The sequence below is a fragment of the Salvia miltiorrhiza genome, chromosome 2, assembly GCF_028751815.1.
Source record: "Salvia miltiorrhiza cultivar Shanhuang (shh) chromosome 2, IMPLAD_Smil_shh, whole genome shotgun sequence".
Classification (NCBI taxonomy): domain Eukaryota; kingdom Viridiplantae; phylum Streptophyta; class Magnoliopsida; order Lamiales; family Lamiaceae; genus Salvia; species Salvia miltiorrhiza.
The window spans coordinates 52,866,097-52,888,280 of NC_080388.1; the positions used below are offsets into that span (position 1 = coordinate 52,866,097).

Consider the following 22,184-nt stretch of genomic DNA (forward strand, 5'->3'; position numbering starts at 1 on the left):
ATATTGTGAATAATTTATTTTTTATTGAGATCATTTATGTTTATATTTACTTATATAGGGAAGGGATCAAAAAAGAAAGCTAAATGTAGGAAGAATAAAGAATAAATATAAGCCTTTAGATTATAGTAATCAAACGGCCCATAATTAGGCTGAAGATTAGATGCGATTTTTATCTTAAGGTTAATCAAGTAATTTTGATTTTTAATGTAACCGCTTTGACTTAATGATTTTTTGACCGAATCTTTTTTATTATTTTGTTTCAGTCATGGAGATATTATTATTTACGGTAGTTATCAAATTAATACTAATGAGGTTGACAAAATTTGTAGTATTTTTGGTGGTAGTTACATACATTTTCATGATTTTCTTATTTAATTTTTTATTAGTTCAAATTTTTTATTTTTTTTAATCATAAATTCGAGCGTATGTAAGACCATTGTTTTTAATTGTTTGTAGTTTAATGTTATGATTTATTTTATCACATAATATTTTTTTTCAATAATTAATTAAAATTAAAACTTTTTATTCTACATGTTCGTAATTTTTTTAAACTTGTTCGAAATGTTTTTTATGAAATATTTTAACATTTCAACAAGTAAAGTTCGAAAATTTAATTTAGATAATCGTAACTTTTGTACACTTTGTTCGAAATATTTTTCATAAAATAATTTTACAATTCTCAATCAGATATCAATTATATTATTCATTCTAATATAATTTATTTCAAATGACATTCATTACAAAAACGATTTACTTCGCTATTTTTGTATATTTATTCAAAAGGTTTCATATTAATTATTTTACTTTATATTAGTAACAAAGATTTTATTTAGATGTTCGGAATTTTTATGTAGTCTAAGATTGTATTTGAATATTGTTTAAAACGTACCAAAATAAGAATTATATTTTTGTGAATATGGATACTAATTTGATGAATAACGTAACTGTTACTCAATACTCATAAATTATGAATAAGAAAAATATTAGTTGAATAAAGTAACATTATTCATGAATATATCATTTTCGAATAAAAATCATATTTATTTGAATAAGGATAAGAGTTTGCTGAATAATTTATATGATACTCATAAATTGTGAATAAGGAAACTATTTTGTTGAATAAAGTAGCATTTTTCATGAATAACCGTATCTGAATTTTGTTCAAGATTTATCGAATAAAAATCATATTTATCTGAATAAGGATAATAGTTTGCTGAATAATTTATATGATACTCATAAATTGTGAATAAGAAAACTATTTTGTTGAATAAAATAGCATTTTTCATTAATAATTGTATCTGAATTTTGTTCAAGATTTATCGAATAAAAATCATATTTATGTGAATAAGGAATAAAGTTTGCTGAATAATTTATATGATACTCATAAATTTATATGTCCATTCAACAGAGTTTGTATTTCATATTTTGTAACATATTTAGTAGTATATTTTTCACTTTATTCTCAAACATTAAAAGTTTATTCAGTTTATAAATATCATATGTTAATACAGATGCATTCCGTAAGATTAATATTATAAAATGAAATAATATCTTGATAATAATATATATATTTTTTTTTTGGTGCAAAATGATTTATAATAAATTTTGCAAATACAATTATATATTATACTGAATAAATATATAAATTTAACAAATAAACTACAATATATACTGAATAACACATAAGCTAATTGTATTATTCACTAAAATTATAGTGAATAATATTGAAAATTCATCAAATACCACTGTGTTATTAATTGAATAAGTAAAACAAGAAACTGAATAAATTAACTAATACAATGAATACAGTATAGCTATGTATATTATAGTGAACATGTCACTATAAGATGCCGAATAAAAATACAAATTTTCTGAATAAAAAATAAATATTATACAAATCCAATACTTCATATTAACATAACACAATTCATCCCCTCTTCGGTAGGAGCAAATTCCATATGAATACACAATAACAGAAAATGCAGAATGAAGATCCTCTGCAAACAAATGAATTACAGAAAAATGATAAATCCTTGAACATTGAAAGAAAAATACTAGAACCAACGAAATTAGAAACAAATAGAAGGAGAAATTCAAACTAAGAAAATGGCAAACCATGCACAAATCTACGAACGATTTCCATAGAATCAACTAATTACTGTAGCAGATCTTGGTGTCGGCTTTCTGCTCTGTCCAATCGAAAAAATAGTTCGAATAGCGGCTAAAAAACGTTGAAGAACAAACTGAGTCAACTAATTACTGTACCAGATCCACGCCGCCAACAAGCTGGCGTTGCGCCATGGCTGCGTCGGATTTTTTGAGATGTGCGAGCAGACCCCGACCTCCTTCACCTGCAAGGCCGAAGATGCCTCCCTCCGCGCCGACTGTGGCCATGGTCCTCTTCTACGACTCAGGCGTCAAGTTCTCGCCGTCCACCGAAGAAGAAATAGAATGATAGATTAGAGAGAGAGAGAAAGAGTCGGCAATGGGGGAGTGAAAGTGGGTGAATGAGGAGTTTTTTTAGGTATACCATTTTTCAACTATTGCCAATTTACTTGAATACCCTTAATTGGAAATAAAATGTAATTCGGATTTTGATAAATACATTTAAGATTTAGATATTGATTTTGTTTAAACCGTCTGATTGAGGGGATTTAATGGTGTAGATTAATTCTTTATTCTCTACACTTAAGGGATTCTCCATGGATCCCTCCCCTACTTATATATATATATATATTATGTTTAACATTTTTATTTATTTATTTAAATTATCGTTCAATTTCGATGATGGTCGTGCATCGCACGAGCGGGCACATACTAGTCTGATTTTAATTTACACATACACCAATTGTAAGAAAGTCGATCCCATATTAGTTAAATATATAAGATTCATCAATTTAGAATCTTAGCTTGATCACATAAAACCTATAACTATCAAGATTGTGGACGGAGTCACGGAGGAAGTAAACACAAATCAAAATACGCAATTGTAACATAAATCTAACACCTTACACGCAAAACTCAAGTAATTGACACATAATAATCCTTCAACATTCAAAACAACAAACACTTTATACGTAAAACTCAAGTAAATGATATATAACAATCCCCACCATTGATTGGTAAACAACAAACACTTTATACGTAAAACTCAAGTAAATGATATATAACAATCTCCACCATTGAAGACTACCAAATCACAATTAAATATATAATTCTTAAAAGTTCCTGATATTAAAGTCCTCACACGAGTCTCAAGTTCCTTCGACTATTATTGATAAGTATGTTCCATGTTCTTAGTTCATGCAATAATAATCATCTTCCGATATCAAATTAAAGCAAATAATCATGCAAAATTGGTGATCAATCAACTAATCAAACAATAACTACACAAGAACATGAAAATGATGAACAAGTCTTGATTAATAGAATTAAATTTGTTTGATTTCCTTAATCTGTTGAAACCATGGCCCTGAGATATATATTCTTCATCAGTTTTATTTCTTCTTGCTTGTGTGATTTTATTTTCTGCTTTAGTTATTTTAATTGTTTAAAATCAAAACTTACTTTCTGTCACCCAAACAGAGGAAAATAGTTTAGGATAATACTCATTAGGAATCAATTTCTATGGATTCGACATTTCTTGCTAATATACACAATTACACTCGTACACTTGCGATGGTAAAAAAAATAAGCGAATAAGTGTACATGTGACATGAAAGATACATAATTATCCTTAATGATGAAGCTAAACTCAAACAATTAATTTATTCTCACAATTGCGATTTAAAGTAATAAGAGCATCACTAACGCATTACTCGAGTGCCTACTCAAGTAGAGTAGTGCACTCGAGTAGGGCGTTGCAGGTGAGTGCTACTCGAGTCTTCGAGTATACACGAGTAATTTCCTTTTTTTTCTTTTTTTTTTTAATTCTCTTCTCCTCTTTAAAAATTTATCTCTCCTCTTTAAAAACTAAAAAAATCAAGTAGGCTATCAAGTAACCCCAATGCAGCACTACTTACTCAATAACACAACCACTATCAAGTAGGCTATCAAGTAAGCCCATTGCGGATGCTCTAATATCATTTCTAACTTATAACAATCCCCAACCATCAAACACAACAAACAATGTATTGTAAAATTATTAAGATCATTCATTATCTTTTACTCATACATATAATCTTGTACATAGTCAGCTAATTCCTTATGCACTTCATTAATGTCCAACCTGGAGTATAAATTGCTTTATTGAACTGTTGGATAAATATACATTACAATGAGATAGCCAACCACCAAATATTTTCAATAAACTTCAATTATAACAAATACCAATTAATGCAATAGACTAGTCGTCTCAAAAAATCACCAAACTCAACTATTTCCTTCATGTATTTCATTACATAGAAACAACACTGAAAATCGTCAAGTTGTTTAGAAACCTACATTCGAATGCAAGTGTTAATGATTAGTTTTTTCTTTATCCACTTTTTTGAATCAAGTTACATATACAGTTACACGCCTGAATTACTAACCACACAAACATCTTTTTTCCTTTCCTCTATTTTTCGACATTGAAATTATTTAATGCCCTTCATATAGAAGATGTTAATAGTTTAATGCAAGGATAATTATATGTCACACCTCAATTTTTAAAGGAATAACTATAATCAAGGTGCAACCAATTCATAGAAATAAATAAGGAAACAATCTTGTAGAATCCGAATAATATGATAACAAGATGGTGGCAACGCCCCTTTGAATGATAAAAGATAGATATCAAATGATACTAATTAATCAATAGCGTAGCTCAACCTTAAGATCACAAGTTTTGTTTCATGCTTTTGATAACCAACATTCATTAACACAACTCTTAAAAGCTAAGAATCTAATCTTTACAAAAGATGTCATTCAGAAATACAACATAGAAGTCTTAGGTTGTATAAGCGAAATACAAAATAAGAGCTAGTGCTATAGCGGAAGTCAAAATACAATGTTGAACCCTAGCCTCAGCTTTGCCCCGTCAGCACCAACTTGTCAACCTGAAAACATTTAAAAATATTTGGCCTAAGTACTAAAGTACTTAGTGAGCTACATTTTTTATAAAATTTCATAATTCGTGAGAGCAGTTTATCCAATCATTCATGACATATAACTTATAAGGTTTTAAAGTAAAAGAACTTCTAAGCATGTTAAAGCATTTTATTTTAGTAGTGCATTGTTGTCACTATCTATTCTGTTACTCATTGTGATCTGGGACTGTTGGGAAATAGAAAAAATATCATATCCCAGTTTTGATGATCCCAAAACCCTTAGTTTTCTTTTCCTAGACTAGCCTCTAAATTTGAACTTAATGGTTAGAGTTCAATCTTTTAGCTAGACTGAAGGTTACAGGTAACTGAAGTTTCTCCTTATCGAAGACCAAAGAAACTGAAGACTGAAGACTTAGAAGATCAAAGCCTAACTAAAGATAGAACAACTGAAGGAAGATACTGGTGATACAAAGGATATCCTGAACTAGAGACGTTTAGTTAAATGGAAGACAATTTAACTGAAGACAACAACTGCTCAAACGAAAGACAAAAGTTCTAACTGATTCTTCAGTTAAACTCAAAGACTCACGTGCAAAAACGTGTAAACGACGGAGCTTCGACTTGAGTTGATCAGTCAACATTCTTCATCAGACTGAAGCGCTGGCGCTATCATTAAATGCTCCGAAAACAACATTAAATGCACCAGATATGAGGATCATCCTTTCCAGTACACCAACTTTCCTTTTCCATGCTAAAGTTCAGAAGCATCCTGCTCCAAGGACATAAATGATTCAGACCTTCAACCAATCAGGAGCTAAGAAGATTGAAGCCTCAGCCCAAAGCACATAATGTCTCACAACGGCTGAAATCCTGAAGACCATCTCTTCAACGGATATATTCGGGACTTCACCTATAAATAGAGCTCGAGGATTGCCTTCAATCTTTTCCGATTTAAAAACATACGCTGAAGCTCTGTCAAAATAACAAGCCAGCCTTAACTTTGATAAAACTTTGAATCGAAGAAGAGAGTACCTAAACGCTGTAAAATCAGTTTTACTGATTACCTAAACTCTCTTAGAAATCTAGGCAACCCATGTTTTATCTTAAGCCTAGAATCGATTACTTGAGAGTCTGTTCTCAGTAATCTTAGTTGGAAGATTTCGAACCCCTTTTCAACCGAGCGAAAAGAGTGTGTAAGTGGAGAGGAGTTCAGACCAGGGCTCTGACTCCAGAGATCTTAGCCAAGCGCTACAAAGGTATTTGTGTGTCTTAGTGTGCTAAGAGCGAGCGAGAAATCCAACCCAGTGTGTTGGTACTGAAAATTTGATTTTCAGTTGTAAGGTTTGCTGTGCACCCGTAAGTATTAGCCCATAGTGATTGTCAGACTAATCATCTGACCGTGGACGTAGGAATTTGTTTTCTGAACCACGTAAAAATTCTTGTGTTCTTTATCTGCTTTCAGTTATTCCTTATCTGCGTTAAACTTGTTTTACTACTGAACTGGCTTAACTGAAAAGTGTAACTAAGGATTTTGTTAAGTGACAAACTCTTTCTAAAGGCTATTTGGATTAAGTTTAAATTTTTGCTGATGAGTTATTAGTCTAACTAATTAATCATTTGATAGTCAGTAAGATTAGTAACTCTACTCTGTTTTACAAACTCTAGACTGAAGCCTTACGTGGATATCAGTTAAAGCTCTGTGCTTGACTGAAATCAAAATACTTAAGTTACTTCAGTATCAATCTACAACCATTTTCCCAACTGAAATTTGGTTTGTTTGTTTTCGATCCATGAAAAATAGCCTGCAGGTGTATTCCCCCACATACACCTGTTCAGTCAACCCTCCGGGACCCAACAGGGACCTTTTAGCCACCAACAGATCTCTTACTCCTCAGATACTTGAACTGAGAGCGTAACCCATACAAGTTTAATTTAAGCTCGGGACGCTACCCAAATAGGCCTTACATAGCATGCTCCGAACACATCCTGTCGAGCATTCTTATCACGCCTCTGGTTAGTGTCCGGTTGAGATAAGCCCATTGGGTCAGCTAGCAAGTGTAAATAATTCTCAAACAACGTGTTAAGTCATAAGAGAACCTCGAACGATTTATGTGCGAGCCTTAAACATGGTAAAGTGCACAAAATATTTATTGGATAAACAGTTTGCATTTCATGAAACATTTAGAACTTAATAACTCAATCATATTTAGAAAATTAGGCAAAGCCCGTAGTTTAAGAGTAACATGTCTTGGAATAGCAGTGTTAATCCTTATAATCCACAAAGCCTACAAGAAATTATATTCTTAATAGGTCTCATGAAGCTAATCTTAAATCATCGTGGAACTGCTAAACATTCTTGATTTACCACGTTGAGTTTCCAAAATTTAACTTAATAAAAATTGAAAACTAAAATCTTGAGTTAAAAACACTAAAAATATTCTTGCTCGGCTTTTCTTGGATAATTGGATTTATGAAAACCAATTAAAATCATATTTGCTTTAATTTGCAAAAATGCGAATCATGTCGTGCTTATATAAAATAAATAATTATACTTAAAAATAAGAATATTCTAAAAATAAATTAAATTTGAGTTTTCAACTTATCTGAAATTAGCTTAGCCAAAGTTGGCTTGCTGAAAAACCAGCTCAGCTAAGATAATTTAGCTCGAAAAAAATAAGCTTGCTGGAAATCAGCTTGCTCATAAATCAGTTTAAGAAAATCAGTTTGGGCTTAGTTCATTAATAAACATCAGCCAACTTACTGTCCTTTCAGCCCAGCTGAAAAGAAATTGAAGGTCCAAATCAGTTTAGCACAAAACCCCTCCTCCTTTCTTTGTCGACTTTGTCAGCCTCGTTCTCCCTCATTCGAGTTCTAATTCCGTCGTCCTTTGCGCTCATGGATTCCTTTTGAGATGTATTTTAACTTTCTATTTTCACAATTTTCCAATTTATTTTTGATTTTTCCTGAGAAATCACACAAAAATTACATTCAAGCATTAAATCTTTGTAACACCCAACAAATTTAAAATTTATTTTAAAAGATAAAAAAAAATATGAATTCGAATCTGGATCCGAGGCCCTATAAAATTTTAAAATCTAAACGTGAATCTCACTTTTTCAGATCTAATAAATTTAAACTGGGTCAATCATGATCCGATCCAAATCCGAATTATTGCCATCCTAAAATTTTTGTTTGAAATGCTAGCTTTTCGCGTTGGTTTGATGCTCCTAGTTTCTTTGTTCCACTTGACGTAGGGACGAATAATTAGTGGCGGGGTGTACGAATCTCACCCAAAATACTTTTTACATTTGAGTCTTCAAAATTAATGTGGCTTATTTTAATATTGTTTGTCCAGTTTATGTGATTTGCAATTTATAATGCATGAGAGATTTTATTTATTATAAAAAACATACAAGAGTCATGTTTGTATTGGTTTAGCGATAATTAGTTAATATCTAAGGTTAGATGTTTTAATTTTAAGTCCATTGTGATTATAATTTTTTTATTTAAATATCTTACTATTTCTTTTCCCTCATTTTCTATAAAAGAAAATTTTATACTTTCTTGTTCCTCATTTTCACTTCAATGAGTGATAATATTATCACACAAAAAATGGAGGAATAATATTATTCTCTTTAGAGTGAAAAAATGAATGAAAAATGATGAAATTCTATTTTAAAGAAAATGAGGGAATATAAAAAAATATTTAAAAAAAGAATTTATCAACCAAAGAGAACACGTCCTAAAAAAACAAAAGAGTTTAGGTTTAATATCATTTTTTGATCTTTATGAGATCAAATTTAAGTTTAAATGAAAAATGTATACGAGGGAGACAAGAGTGTTGAGTAAACATTTATTGTGACGTTTGTTGTAATTATTTTAATTTGAGGGTGTAATCATATATGAGATTATACCTGCATAGACGACTGATTTTTTCGTTAGACTTTCATTAATAGGTTATATGAGAAAAGAGACCTGGATTGGATACTCGAAAACCCACAGAAATTCTTAAGTAAATAGAAGTTTTTGCATTTACCAATTCAGTTACTTTTCACTACAAGATTTTCACTAAGCTGCGTTCTCTTTATTTGTAAATTTATCGTGAAAAAATAAGGGATAAATCAAATTTCACCCTTTAAATTTACAACCAAGAAAAACGCACCCTAATAGACAATGAATTTTGTTTATTATATGTAAGACTATATTTATTCACGATTAATGACAATCGGTCGTAGAATAGAACAAAAAAATTATAAAATATTAAATGATAAGATAACCGATTGTGTCTGCATTTTGCAGACCAACCTTTCACTCACCTTTTTCAATCAAATAACAGAATGATGTGTGATATTTTATAGTAATTAAAAATTATGATAATAAATAATAAAAAAAGTAAAAATATTAAAGTTGGAATGAGTTATTAATAAGAGTAAAATTTTGGAATAGTCAAAATGGATCATAAAACACAAATTATGGCCACTCATTGAAAAAATATAAATTTTGGCCATTTTTATAGCTTTGGGACGTTTTTGTCCTTAACTGGGCGAACTGGGTAGGGTCAGGAGCTCGGGTCGCGTGCCGGGTAGGATCAGGCACGCGGGTCGGGTTAGGCACTTATGGCACTATTAGTGCCATAAGTGCCAACGAATTTTTTTTTTACTCCCCCTGCCCTGTCTACCCCCCCAGACCCCCGACCCCACCCACCCCCAAGCCAAAAACAAAAAAAAAAATTTACTCCCCCTAGATAAAAATAAATCAAATTTTACTTTTGTTATTTTATTTTATGGCACTAAGAGCATCCGCAATGGGGTTACATGATAGCCTATTTTATGATGAGGGGACCACATGGTGTAAAGATGCTGCAGTGGGGTTACATGATAGCTTACATGATAGAATTAGTTTTGATTTTTTCATTTTTAATTTAAGTTTAATTTCATAAATTTAAATTACACAATTTACTTCAAATTTAAATTGCATTAATTTTGAAATTCCTAAAAATTACATAAAATTTAATAAAATAAAAACAAATACTACAAATAACTATTCCGGCCCTAGAGGTCCGAAACGTGCCCAAACATGCTCCATCAAATCATATTGGAGCGCGGCGTGCAACTGCCTATCTCGGAGAAGGGCATCTCTTTGGACATATTCCTCGAATGAAACGGGGGTTGCTCGACCACTCTCCGTCGAGTCACTGCTAGACGCCCCATGTCCCGCGTCGTCATCTCTCCAATTGGTTGCTCCTTCACCTTCGTGCTCCACAATCATGTTGTGGAGAATGATGCAACACAGCATGATGTCCCGGAGGTGCTCCAAGTACCAATTCCGCGCGGGACTGCGAATTATTCCCCACCGTGCTTGAAGGACTCCAAAGGCACGTTCAACATCCTTTCGTGCCGATTCTTGCATCTTCTTGAACCTCGCCTCCTTCTGATTTGTCTCCATCGGTGGACTCTTGACGAAGCAACGCCACTCTGGATATATGCCGTCGCACAAGTAGTAGCCCATCTGGTAGTAGCGATGGTTCGCCTGAAAGAGCACAGGCGGGGCAGTTCCATCCAACACGTCGGCGAAGAGAGGCGACTGGTTGAGAACGTTGATGTCGTTGTTCGAACCAGCGACACCAAAAAAGGCATGCCTAATCCACAGATCGTGGGATGCAACGGCCTCCAATATCAAGGTGGGCTCTCCCTGATCCCCGCGTGTGTAGGCGCCGTGCCACGCCTTTGGGCAATTCTTCCACCCCCAATGCATACAATCAAGACTCCCGAGCATCCCGGGAAATCCGTGTCGCACCTCGTGCATCTGGGTAAGGCGTGTGATGTCCTCCGGCGTTGGACGGCGTAGATAATGGGCTCCAAAAGCCCGGATGACCGCCTTGCAGAACTTCTTGAGGCATACACGCCCGGTGGAGTCGGCGACTCTGAGATACTCGTCAAAAGTATCCGCAGAGAGCCCGGTGGCTAACTGGCGGATAGCCGACGTGCATTTCTGCAACGGGGAAAGAGAGTCCCGACCTATTGCATCAGTGGTCATGTGGAAGAAAGTATCTACACCTTGAACAGCCTCCACGATGCGCAAGAAAAGCTCTTTCTGCATTCGAAAACGCTGCCGGAAAAATGTAGGTCCGTACGTCAGATTATCGTTGAAGTAGTCTTGCATAAGACGTAGGTGGGCTTCCTCTCTATCACGGTGGACGTAAGATCGGTGACGTTTCACACGTCCCGCATCCGGAGCCGGCTGGCCATAGATGTGAGCAAGCAGTTGTTTCTGCAACTCTATCTCCTCCATGATCGCATGAACTACACCGTCGGATGAATCAGACGAAGAATAGTGGTCGGATTCCGCCATTGTCGGAAGAAATAAGATGAAAGCGCTTGAAAGAGGAACAAGAATGAAAGAAATTGAAAGAAGAAGGAGAATTGTAGAGTGAAAGTGAGGAAGAGGAAGGAGGAAGATGTAGTTATAAAGAGAAGAAAAATTGAAAAAAAAAATTCAAACGGTCAAATTTTGGCACAAAAACTGAGGAGTCAAAGCAGTCAAAGCTGCCAATTTTGATTTAAAATTCGAATTTCCATTTTTTTTTATACATGCGCCTCTATATTACCGTTTAAAGGGCTATACGATAGAATGTGTAGCCCTCGTGTAAACCTCTCCCGCAACGGTTACACGATAGCTCATTCACACGATAGCCCTATAGTGTAATGGCTATCGTGTAACCATTGTGAATGCTCTAATAGTGCCATAAGTGCCAACGAAAATCCAAAATAAAATAAAGTAAAATGGTCTTTTTAGCACTTATGGCACTATTAGTGTCATAAGTGCCAAACATGCAGAACAAATATAGAAACAACAGCATCATCTAAACCCTAAGGGAAGTGTTTAAAAAGTTCCTTTAGGCTTGGGGGTGGGTGGGGTCGGGGGTCTGGGGGGTAGACAGGGCAGGGGGAGTAAAAAAAAAATTCGTTGGCACTTATGGCTCTAATAGTGTCATAAGTGCCTAACCCGACCCGCGTGCCTGATCCTACCCGGCACGCGACCCGCGCTCCTGACCCTACCCAGTCCGCCCAATTAGGGGTATATTAGGCATATTGCCTAATTAATGGCCATAATTTGTGTTTTTTCAATTAGTGGACAAATATTGTGTTTGCATGTTCAATGTGGTCATTTGACATCATTGTTTCTATTAATAAAGTACAAAAAATATAGAATTTAATTAAATTATAGGTTGCGTATGTGAAAAAAAGAGAAATATTTTTTATTAAAAGATTGGGTTGAGATAAGTTGATAAAATAATCGTAGACCACTTGTAATTAAGAAAATTACAATTATGTCACTTTAGCCATTTTTCTTATCTCGTCAAACAAATGATTAAATGCTGCAATTAATTATCACCAGAAGATTCACATGTATAGGAAAAGAAAATTTTCGTAAAGTGGTAAATTCATGTTTTTGGCAATATAATCATCTCCTCTCCAAAAATAAAAAAGATTTCATAGCTAAAATGCAGAAAATGACAACCTAATTGCTAACAGCAAAAACATTAGCGTTTCAGTCACATCATCTGCAACAACAAGAGGGTCCTATCAATTTCGAGTTCACTTAACAGTCACATGCATATCGCTTTTTGTAGATTTGATCATAATAAATTCGGAATTAAAATAATTTCGTAATATAATAAAGGGGTTTTGGCCTATATATATATACTCGAACATTTAATAAATTCGGAATTAAAATAATTTCGTAATATAATAAAGGATCCGACTCATCGCCGATCCAGCAGCGCTTCCAGTCGGAGCTCGGCGTGGCGGAGAGATCAAGCAGCAGTCGAACATTTACTGTTCAGCGACGACTTTTCAAGCAGCGCCTCCAGTCCGGAGCTCGGCGTGGCGGAGCTCGAGAAATCCAGCAGGAGATTCAGCCTCATCGCCGATCCGCCTCATCGCCGATCCAGCAGCGGTGCTCCCGCCTCATCGCCGGGCAGCAGCGAGTTCGCCGCGCCACCAGCCCGGCGTTGCTCGCTGCACACCGGCCGTCTCAGTTCGCTGCTGCTGTGCCCGTCAGCCCGGCGCTCGGAGCATCCTCACCGCAGCTTGAGAGAAGCGACGCCATCGACGTCGCGCGGCCTCGACGTTCGCGGCTCAAAGCTGCGTCGAAGGAAAGCGGCGACGTCGTCACAGATTGCCTCCGTTTGTGAGAAATGGCATCGCTCCAGCCTCCCCTCCAAAATTACCCGATTGTGTCTAATAACTTTGCTCCTGTCAGTCGATCATCATCGCCACTCCACAGTTCTACTAGGGATTTCACCACTACTGATCAGACGACAATGAACTCTACAACAGTAATGACGGCGCTTCTCTTCCCCGAGTCTGGGATCACGATGCCTCCGAGCATCACTGTCACAGATAGTTCGGCGGAGAATGCTAGAGCTACTGCTGATGTTTCGTTCCCGGAAATCGCTGCGGTGATGACTGCCTATACTGTCGGTGTCTCTACTCAGGCCGATGGTCCTAAGGGCCTGATCCCACCTCGCTCGATCGGGACTGCCCATCCGAATGTGCTCAGTCCACCGTCTGCTTCGAAGGTGTCGCCGGTCTCTTTTGCAGATAAACTGAAAGCTAGGGATGGCAGTCCGACAGAGCAAGTTTCCAAGCCTAGGGACGTCCCCGCTCATGACTTTACAATCCTCCGGCCAGAGTTGGTGGATCTCAAACGTTGCCTTGTTTTAGAGCCTTCTTTCCACCAACGACAAGTCCGGCGTTTCGCCCATGCGGTTCACGGCCGGCTGATCCTCCGCAAAGGTGAGTCACCTCGGTTTGCAGCGGATCTTTGGCAGGAACTTCAGCAGCTTTGGAAACCGTCTGTTGGTTGGTCGATTCATCCTCTCGGAAAAGGTTACTTCACTTTTAATTTCGCCACCGACGAGGATAGGGCAGCGGCCTTCGCTAAAATGACTTGGCGTCTACGCTCAGGTATACTCCATCTCCAGGCTTGGGTGCCGAATTTTGATCCCTACAAAGCGAATTCAACCCTTGTTCACGTATGGATTAGAATCTTTAACTTGCCACATGAATATTGGCACCCAGAGGTTCTTTCCGGGATCGCACGAGAAGTGGGTACGCCTATCTTGATTGATGGTCAGTCTGCACAGGCTCATGTGGGTCACTTTGCTAGAATTCTTGTTGAGTTAGATGTTTCGGCTGATATTCCTGAGGCTTTAGATATTAAGTGTGGCGACATTGATTTTACTGTCAAGTTTGTATATGAGAATTTGCCTTATTACTGCTCGGTTTGCAAGGTTGTGGGACATATTTCTAACGAATGCAGAAGGAGGAAAACAAACACGACCGAGGAGGGCTTTACGGAACATCAGGGCCGGGAACGTGGTCAGTCCAAGGTAGATGACCACAGGGTTCATCCTCGTCCCTACACCGGAAATCAGGAATCTCCAGCAAGGGCTGGAAAGGCTTTTGCTGAGGTTGGACAGAAACTGAACTCTTCTTCAGACTCTCCTACCTCATCCAATCCCTTTGCTGTGTTGGTTTCTCTAGAGTTGCAAGATGAACATAGACTTGTTTGTGATGATAACATGGAAAAGCCGCCATCTGATGGTGGCCGAGCTTCAGATGCTTGCATCTATCAGGACAATCAGGATAGAAAGGATTTGGAACAGCTTGAGTCAGATGACGAAAAGAACCAAATTGAGGTAGTGGACCAGGAACACGAGAGGACTTCTGCACCTTTGGTTGTTCAGCCGCTTGCTGTGATGACTGACAACAATGATTTGCTCACTTTGACTGGGACGACAGGACCCATTTCTCGTAGACGAGGGCGTCCGAAAGGGGCTATCAACAAGAAGGGGAGAGTTTCTGATTCTTCTATCAAGCACAGGCTCCGTCGTATCATAATGAATGGCATGTCCTCGGATTTCCAAAACTCAGCACGCCGTGATGATATGCAGGGCCCAGGTCTTGACACTTCTTCGCCTGTGGAGTTCCTGAATAAAGTGAAGTATGCTCAGTCTAGAGGACAGATTCTGCAAAACTTTGTGATCAACTCCGATAACTCTACCGATGCAGCCCATGCTATGTCGGTTGTGGCCTCTAAAAAATGGGGCGATATGTTGGACGATGAAGATGACGATGTTTTAGACGAGGACGACCCTCTTAAAATGTTCTCTTAGTCTTGGTTTCTTTTTTTTGGTTACCCGGGGTTTCTTGCGGGTGCTTTTGCTTGTTTCCTTTGTCTCTGGTCTCTCTTTTTTCTTTTCTTTTTAATAAAATTTCTATTTCATAATAGTTAATTAAAAAAAAAATATATACTCGAACTTTTCTCGTTTTCTGGTTTTGCACCTCAACTTTAAAATATATCCATAAATACCTAAAATTTGAATTCTTTCTGATTTTACAATCGGCGAATTTTTACCTACAAATCGTTGATGACATGACAGCCGAATTAAGAGGAAAATTTGAAGTGCATAATGAAGCATATACGTTTGTTGTCAATGTGAGATCTAAAACATATAATTGTACGGTTTGGGATGTCAATCTGACTGTCTTATCAGCAATAATTTGAGGTTTAAAATTCGTCGGGTGCAAAATCAAAAAGAATTCAAAGTTCAAGTATTTATAGGCAAATTTTAAAGTTGGGATGTAAAACTAAAAAATGGTAAAAGTTCAAATATTTACAGACCAATACTCCTAGAATAAATACCAAATTTTAGGGTTCGTTACACTTTATCTCTTGATCTTTAATTGAGTCTAAGTTACAAATATATTACTCCACCGTTGGCCAAATTAATTCATTATCTCTTTTGATATTTTAATTTGTTTCTCAATTTCTTACTTTTTTTTTATTTTTAATAAAATTACTTCACATAATCTCATAAAAGATGGAATCCTTCATTTTAATCAATTTAACAACTATCATAATTTATAACTACTCAACCTTTATTCCACTTACAACATTCAACCATTTTATTTAAACATGTGACATTCACAAAGAAGCATGAAATTAGAGGACAAGGGAGTATGAAATCTAAGATATGCAAACAAGAAAATAAAAAATGTATAAAGTAAATGATCTCTTAAAAAAATTGCAAATTTGGCAAATAAGTGAATAACAAATTATTTGGTCTCAAAACATACGAGCTAGGACGACGGAAATTTGTTTCTTGCTATATATACTTTTAGATAATTTTTGTTGTGCCGCCTCTCTGTCGCATTGTGCGTCTCTATCTCTCCCAGGTCTTGAATGCAGTTAATGTTCGACACTCGATGCTCAAGTGTTGAGCAATAGTTCAATTAAACTCTTGTTCGATGTTTGATGCTAGACGCTCAAGTATCAAGTGGTGCTCAATGCTTGAGCAATAGTTCAAGCGTCCAACATTCAAGTCGAGTATGTATAATGGCAATCGTGGTGGTGGCTCTGTGTATTGGTGGATCGATGGTGGTGATAGTGGTAGTGGTCGACTTTTTAATTGTGGAGATGGGTACTGGTGGCATGGTGGATTTGCGAAGAGTGACGGTCAACAATGAATTTGGGAAGCGCATCGATTGTCGACGAATGGCGACAGTAGCAAGGTATTATTTTTTATGAAATTAATAAATCAAATATCAAACTATAGAATAATTTAAATTTAAATTGATATAAGGGAAAAATAATTAATGGGTAGAATTTATATTTTTGTAAAATATTGTTATATTTTATGTCTTGTTTTTCAAAATTATATATATCTTTTTTCTTTTTTCCCCTTATTAGTATTTGTGATTTGCGGTTGCATGGTTTGAAATTTCATAAATATTATTATTATATTTAATATAATTTGGAAATATAGAAACGCATGAAATGTACGTGCTACATATGTATCAAGACAAGATTCACCTAATGATAAATTATAGATAGAATAGGCCCCCAACTAGAGCTGGCAAAACGGGCGGGCCGGGCCGGGTTATGTATCAAGACAAGATTCACCTAATGATAAATTATATATAGAATAGGCCCCCAACTAGAGCTGGCAAAACGGGCGGGCCGGGCCAACCCGGCCCGGCCCAGTGGGCTTTTGAGATTGACCGGGTCGGACCGAGCCGGCCCGAATTCGACCGGGCTGCCAATTTTCAAGCCCAGCCCAGCCTCAATCGGGCTATCGGGCGGTCGGGCCAAACCCGCCCAATGATTTTTTTTTTTCACTAAATTCTATTTTTCTTTTTACACAAAATTAAATAAATTAAGATAAATCTAAATAATAATTATAAACAATATAGAAATATAAAATCATATTAGTCTACTACAATCAACAACTCATATCAACATTTCTTTTGTATAACTAGAAATTATTCCCAACAATTTGCATTATTTTACTATTTTCATTTTATGTTTCCTAACAATAGGTCCCAACAATTCTAATATATACATATATTTTAAGTTTTTCTTTTTCTTTTCTATGGAATGATACAACTACTCTAAACATTAATTAAAATAAGAGATATTGAAAAGAGAAGATAATTTTCTTTCTCTTCCAACTAAAATGGGTAATACATATATATATATATATATATATTGAAACTCTTCAACTTTCAAATAAAAACTTAAGTGAAAATAGAATAATAGTAATTAATAAAAATAAAATATTAAAATTAACCGGGCGGGCTTTTTAGCCCGAAAACCACGGGCTTTTTAGCCCTGGGCCCGATTAGCCCGACGGGCTTATTGGGCGGGCTTTTTAGGCCCGAGTTTTTTCGGACCTACATTTTGTACAGCCCAACCAGCTCAAAACACGGGCGGGCCGGGTCAATTTTTGCCAGCTCTACCCCCAACTCAATAAAATACCACTAGAATATTGACTATTATATATATGAAAGGAAAATTGGAAAAAGTAACCTAACTGGCATGCATCATGAGTCGTGACCACAATTCAACTATTAAACTAATAAATTAGTAATCGTAGAAGCTACTCATAAGTAGTGAAAATCAAGAATATTCGGTGTATAAAATTTATATTACCAAATATATTATGCCAATTTAATTTATTTCAATGTTGTCTAAATAAAATTTCCATATTAACGATTTAAAATTTAAAACGTACCTTTATAATTACAATCTTATGTTTTGGACAAATATTCATGTTTTGAATTCTTGTACTTAATTATTCACAAGTTGAGCAAATAATGTCATTCTTCTACAATATTTGAACGTTACTTTATTTTATCAATCTATGATTCTATATCATGACCTTTGAATCGTATTTTATTTTATCAGTCTATATCGGGCGCATATGCATGTACAATATATAATAACTACTAGCTATATATATTGGTGTTCTGAATTGCATGCTGAATTATTTGTGAACTAGTATAATTTTGAATCAGGGAGATATATAGAGTTAGATATGAATTCGTTAATTTGCAACATATAGTAATACTATTTTGTTTGTGAAAATTACTAATTAATTAATTTATATTGGATTTTAATTGCCATTAATAATATAATACCTACCTGAAATTGTAAATATGCTCATTAACAGGCTCTAAACATATAATACTTATGTTTTATAAAGTTGCTAATTAAAAGTTGCACAAGTAGTGTTTTATATATATACATTTATTTAAAGAAAAAGGTTCAGGTGCAGATTGGCCCCTGAAGTGTGAGCCATTATAGCGATTTGCTCCCCTTACTCACTGTGTGTGCATCCCCTAAACTTCAAAACATCGCACATTTAAGCCCCTCTGACCTAACTCCGTCAGTCAACGTTAGTTACTAATTTTTTTTATTATTTTTTTAATTCTAATGGTGGGGCCCACCTTCCTTTCTTCTTCTTCTTCTTCTTCTTCTTCTTCTTCTACCTTTATACTAATGGCTTCCGATCCAGAATCCACTCTAACAACCTCACTTTTAATCTCAACTAACGAACTCGAAGACGATCTCCGCGCTTCCTCCTCCTCATCCGCCCTCCTATCCACCGCCTCCCACCCCTACTCCCCCAGGAAAACCGTCGCCGCCACCCTCGTATTCATCTCCCTCGTCATCTCCACCGTCGTCGCTCTCTCCGCCGCCACCGCATTCTTCTTCCTCTTTTTCTCCTTCGCATCTACCCCCGCCCAAAACCCTAGCCTGGGTTCAACCGCCGCGCTCTCCCTGCCCCTCTCCAAGTTCAAGCACCTCGCCATCCTAATTGTGGGGCCCACTCCAAGCTCAAGCACATCTCCTTCCTCTTTTTCTGTAGAATTGATCCCTAATTTGTGAATTAGGGATTTTGCAGTCCATTCAATGGCAAAACTCGGGGATCCTTTAATCTACATGAGAGAGAAAAAGAATGAGTGAAGGATTAGAGAGGGTGGCGGGTAATGGCTTGTTATGAGGCGGTGGTGGTTGTTCTTCTCCGTTCAGACGAGGTAGTGGCGGCGGGTGTTGCCTGTTGTGGTGACTCGCGGTGATGTGTAGGCCGATTTAGTGGCGGATAAGGCGGTCGTTGGTGGTGGATCTGGAATTTTTGAGGTCATTTTCTGACATTGATAGAGAATTGTAGAGGAACACTTATTTTGGGATTAGGTTCAGAAAACCCTTAACTGATGAGCTTGAATGATACCCGAGCTGGAGAGGGCTTTGAGAGGCGGTGGCGGGCGACTGGTGTTGCCGGAGTTCCGCCGGAGAGTTTTGAGGAGAAAAATAATCGGCTGATGGAAATTCCAGGGTTTTTGGGATTTTTCTTTTTTAGGGATGAAGAAATTTTGCAACGAGGATTGCCCAAATTTTTTGGAGATTCGTCCCTTCTTGCCGGAGAATTTCAGAAGAAGATAAAATAAGCAATTATTATTGCCGGAAACTGGAAAAGAAATAGCTGGAAAACATGAAAATATTGCCGGAGAATTAAACATTACAAGTGGGCCCCACAATTAGAATAAAAAAAATTACTAACTAACGTTGACTGACGGAGTTAGGTCAGAGGGGCTTAAATGTGCGATTTTTTAAAGTTTAGGGATTAAGTTGCACATACATTGAGTAAGGGGGAGCAAATCGCTATAAAGGCTCACACTTCAGGGACCTATCTGCACCTTAACCCTAAAGAAAATGATATTTATCAAATCATCTTCATTACAACCTACTGGTTGCCCACAAAAAAAAATTGTGACTAGCGATATTAATATGATATATTCCATATACATACAAAGGTTTAGACGACCCTTAATTTCATATATGAAGTTTTTTTCTTTGAATTATATATATAGGGTTAGGTTCAATGAAGAACACCAAATATTCAAAGAACAGAGAACATTGAACATGTCAGTAATTCCCGGTGAACGTTAGACGTTCGTACAAATAATTTTATTGAACGTATGAGGTTTATGGGGTTCAAACCCTGATATATAAATCCGTTCAACATTCAATGGAGAAGTAAATGTATGCAGACATGATATCTACACCACACAAAGGTGAAAAATATAAAGATGAAAAAAAATATAATACACCTTGAACCCAAGACCTCCCACAAAAGAAAATCTTGTGGTGCTTCAACTTTGTCACTAGTGTTAAGCCTCATTGGCAATTTCATATATGAAGTTATTAATCCTACAATTTGTCCATATTTAAACAACAAAATCATCTTCTAAATAATATTAAATAATTTTTTCAATTTGTTTTTCTTGAAAACATCAATCCCACCAAACAAACTAAAATTTCAACCCAATAAATATTCAAGGTGGACCTTGATTATTAAACATCAATTAATAAAATACGTATATACCTTGCAGAGACGTACTACTTGGAGTCTTGGACTAATCATAATTAGCCACTGAACTTAGAAGTCACTGCTAAGCAGTAGAGATCAAGCAATACTTCCAACTTTATATTTGTATTATATTCTTTCAATATGTATCTTCTATACTATACAACTCATTTTAATAGTAGATGACATCTTTTCATCTCTAGCAAAGCATATTATAAAAAAAATGGAGAAAAATATTTTCTCACCTTTTCTTATCTATCATTTTTCAATATTTTTTTTTTCAACCAAAGTAAACGCACCCTTAAAACACTAGTTTTACAATCGTTCAATAGCTTATCTCCTACATGTAGAGAAAAATTGGGATTATTACTAAAATAAGAATATTTATGTATTTATTTAATATTAAATATAAAATTACTAAAATACCCCTAGTGTTTTTTGAAATTTCCAGGGGGGCCCAGTGCCCCCACTGCCCCCCCTCTGGCTACGTCAATGGTAGATGTAATGATATTATAATGTTACCAATTTTTTTGAACGGGAGAGTTTTTGTGTAAGATAATTAATCTTATCAGTCGGAATTTGTAAAATGGATTAAGGTATAGATTTAAACGTTAATAAGATATTAACGAAGTCCCCAAGGAGACACCAAGCTGTGCGACCTCCTGTGTGTGAACAGTGAGGTCTCAAGTACTTCTCCTCCCTAACTCTCCCAAGTAAAAAAAAAAATTAATAATAAGATATTAACGAAATTACAAATATATTACTGGTTAGGCTTAAACCTGATTTTTTATTGTTTTGCGAATTTCAAACCCTAAAAACGATCTTTCACAATTAAAATATAAGAGCATGCATGCTGACACATAAAATTAGCTAGACTGTAGAAAAATGAACAGAGAAAAATATAACCAGTTCTTTTTTCTTGAAACATAGATTTATCGTCAATTATACAAGTTATTTCTTTCTTGGTGATTTCAAATTAGTACTTTTTTAGTGGACTAGTACAATTTTTTAGAAGAAAAAAAATGAGTAGAAATAATTAATGTGGCTTTATTATTGGATCAATTAAAAACGTTAATTTTTGACCCAAATATTCTTATTAGTGGAAAAAAATTGACCACCAATTTAGTAGTTAGCACTACTCATGTCCATGTAATGCATCCCAACCACTCAGCATAACTTATAAATTTATATAATAACCATTCATAATATGGCCAATATTGAAATATCCACATCACACCCACTTCTCTTATTATTTAATTTAATTCCCATTTTCTCCGCTCCTCTCTCATCACAATGAGTTGATGCCTTTTTTGTCATTTCACTATTCTTGTACATATCATTTTCATCCATTCGCCAAAGTCGCACTATTTCAAAACTCTAAATTTTATTAGTATATGATGATAGTAATTCATAATATCTTAGCTAGCCACGAC

General features: G+C 35.6%; 1 protein-coding gene and 1 long non-coding RNA gene across 2 annotated transcripts; both read right to left on the reverse strand.

Annotated features, from left to right (window-relative positions):
- Positions 1-1,889: 1,889 nt before the first annotated feature.
- LOC131010162 (uncharacterized) lies at positions 1,890-2,660 on the reverse strand. Its single transcript, XR_009096490.1, has 2 exons — positions 2,266-2,660; positions 1,890-2,189 (listed from the first exon to the last, which is right to left on the reverse strand). It is a non-coding gene; the product is annotated as an uncharacterized LOC131010162 (long non-coding RNA).
- Positions 2,661-5,723: 3,063 nt separating this feature from the next.
- LOC131009731 (uncharacterized) lies at positions 5,724-11,381 on the reverse strand. The gene is made up of 2 exons (XM_057937139.1): positions 10,918-11,381; positions 5,724-5,799 (listed from the first exon to the last, which is right to left on the reverse strand). Exons 1-2 carry the CDS (start codon positions 11,379-11,381, stop codon positions 5,724-5,726), a joined length of 540 nt encoding a protein of 179 aa, XP_057793122.1.
- Between the last annotated feature and the right edge of the window lie 10,803 nt (positions 11,382-22,184).

What these genes read in the sequence shown, in the direction of transcription:
- LOC131009731 (XM_057937139.1), bottom strand. Translation starts at nt 11,381, where the DNA reads ATGGCGGAATCCGACCACTATTCTTCGTCTGATTCATCCGACGGTGTA. An exon ending in GGGCGTGTATGCCTCAAGAA is followed by an intron (nt 5,800 to 10,917) that starts GTTCTGCAAGGC and finishes TCCTTGGAGCAG; the next exon opens with GATGCTTCTGAACTTTAGCA.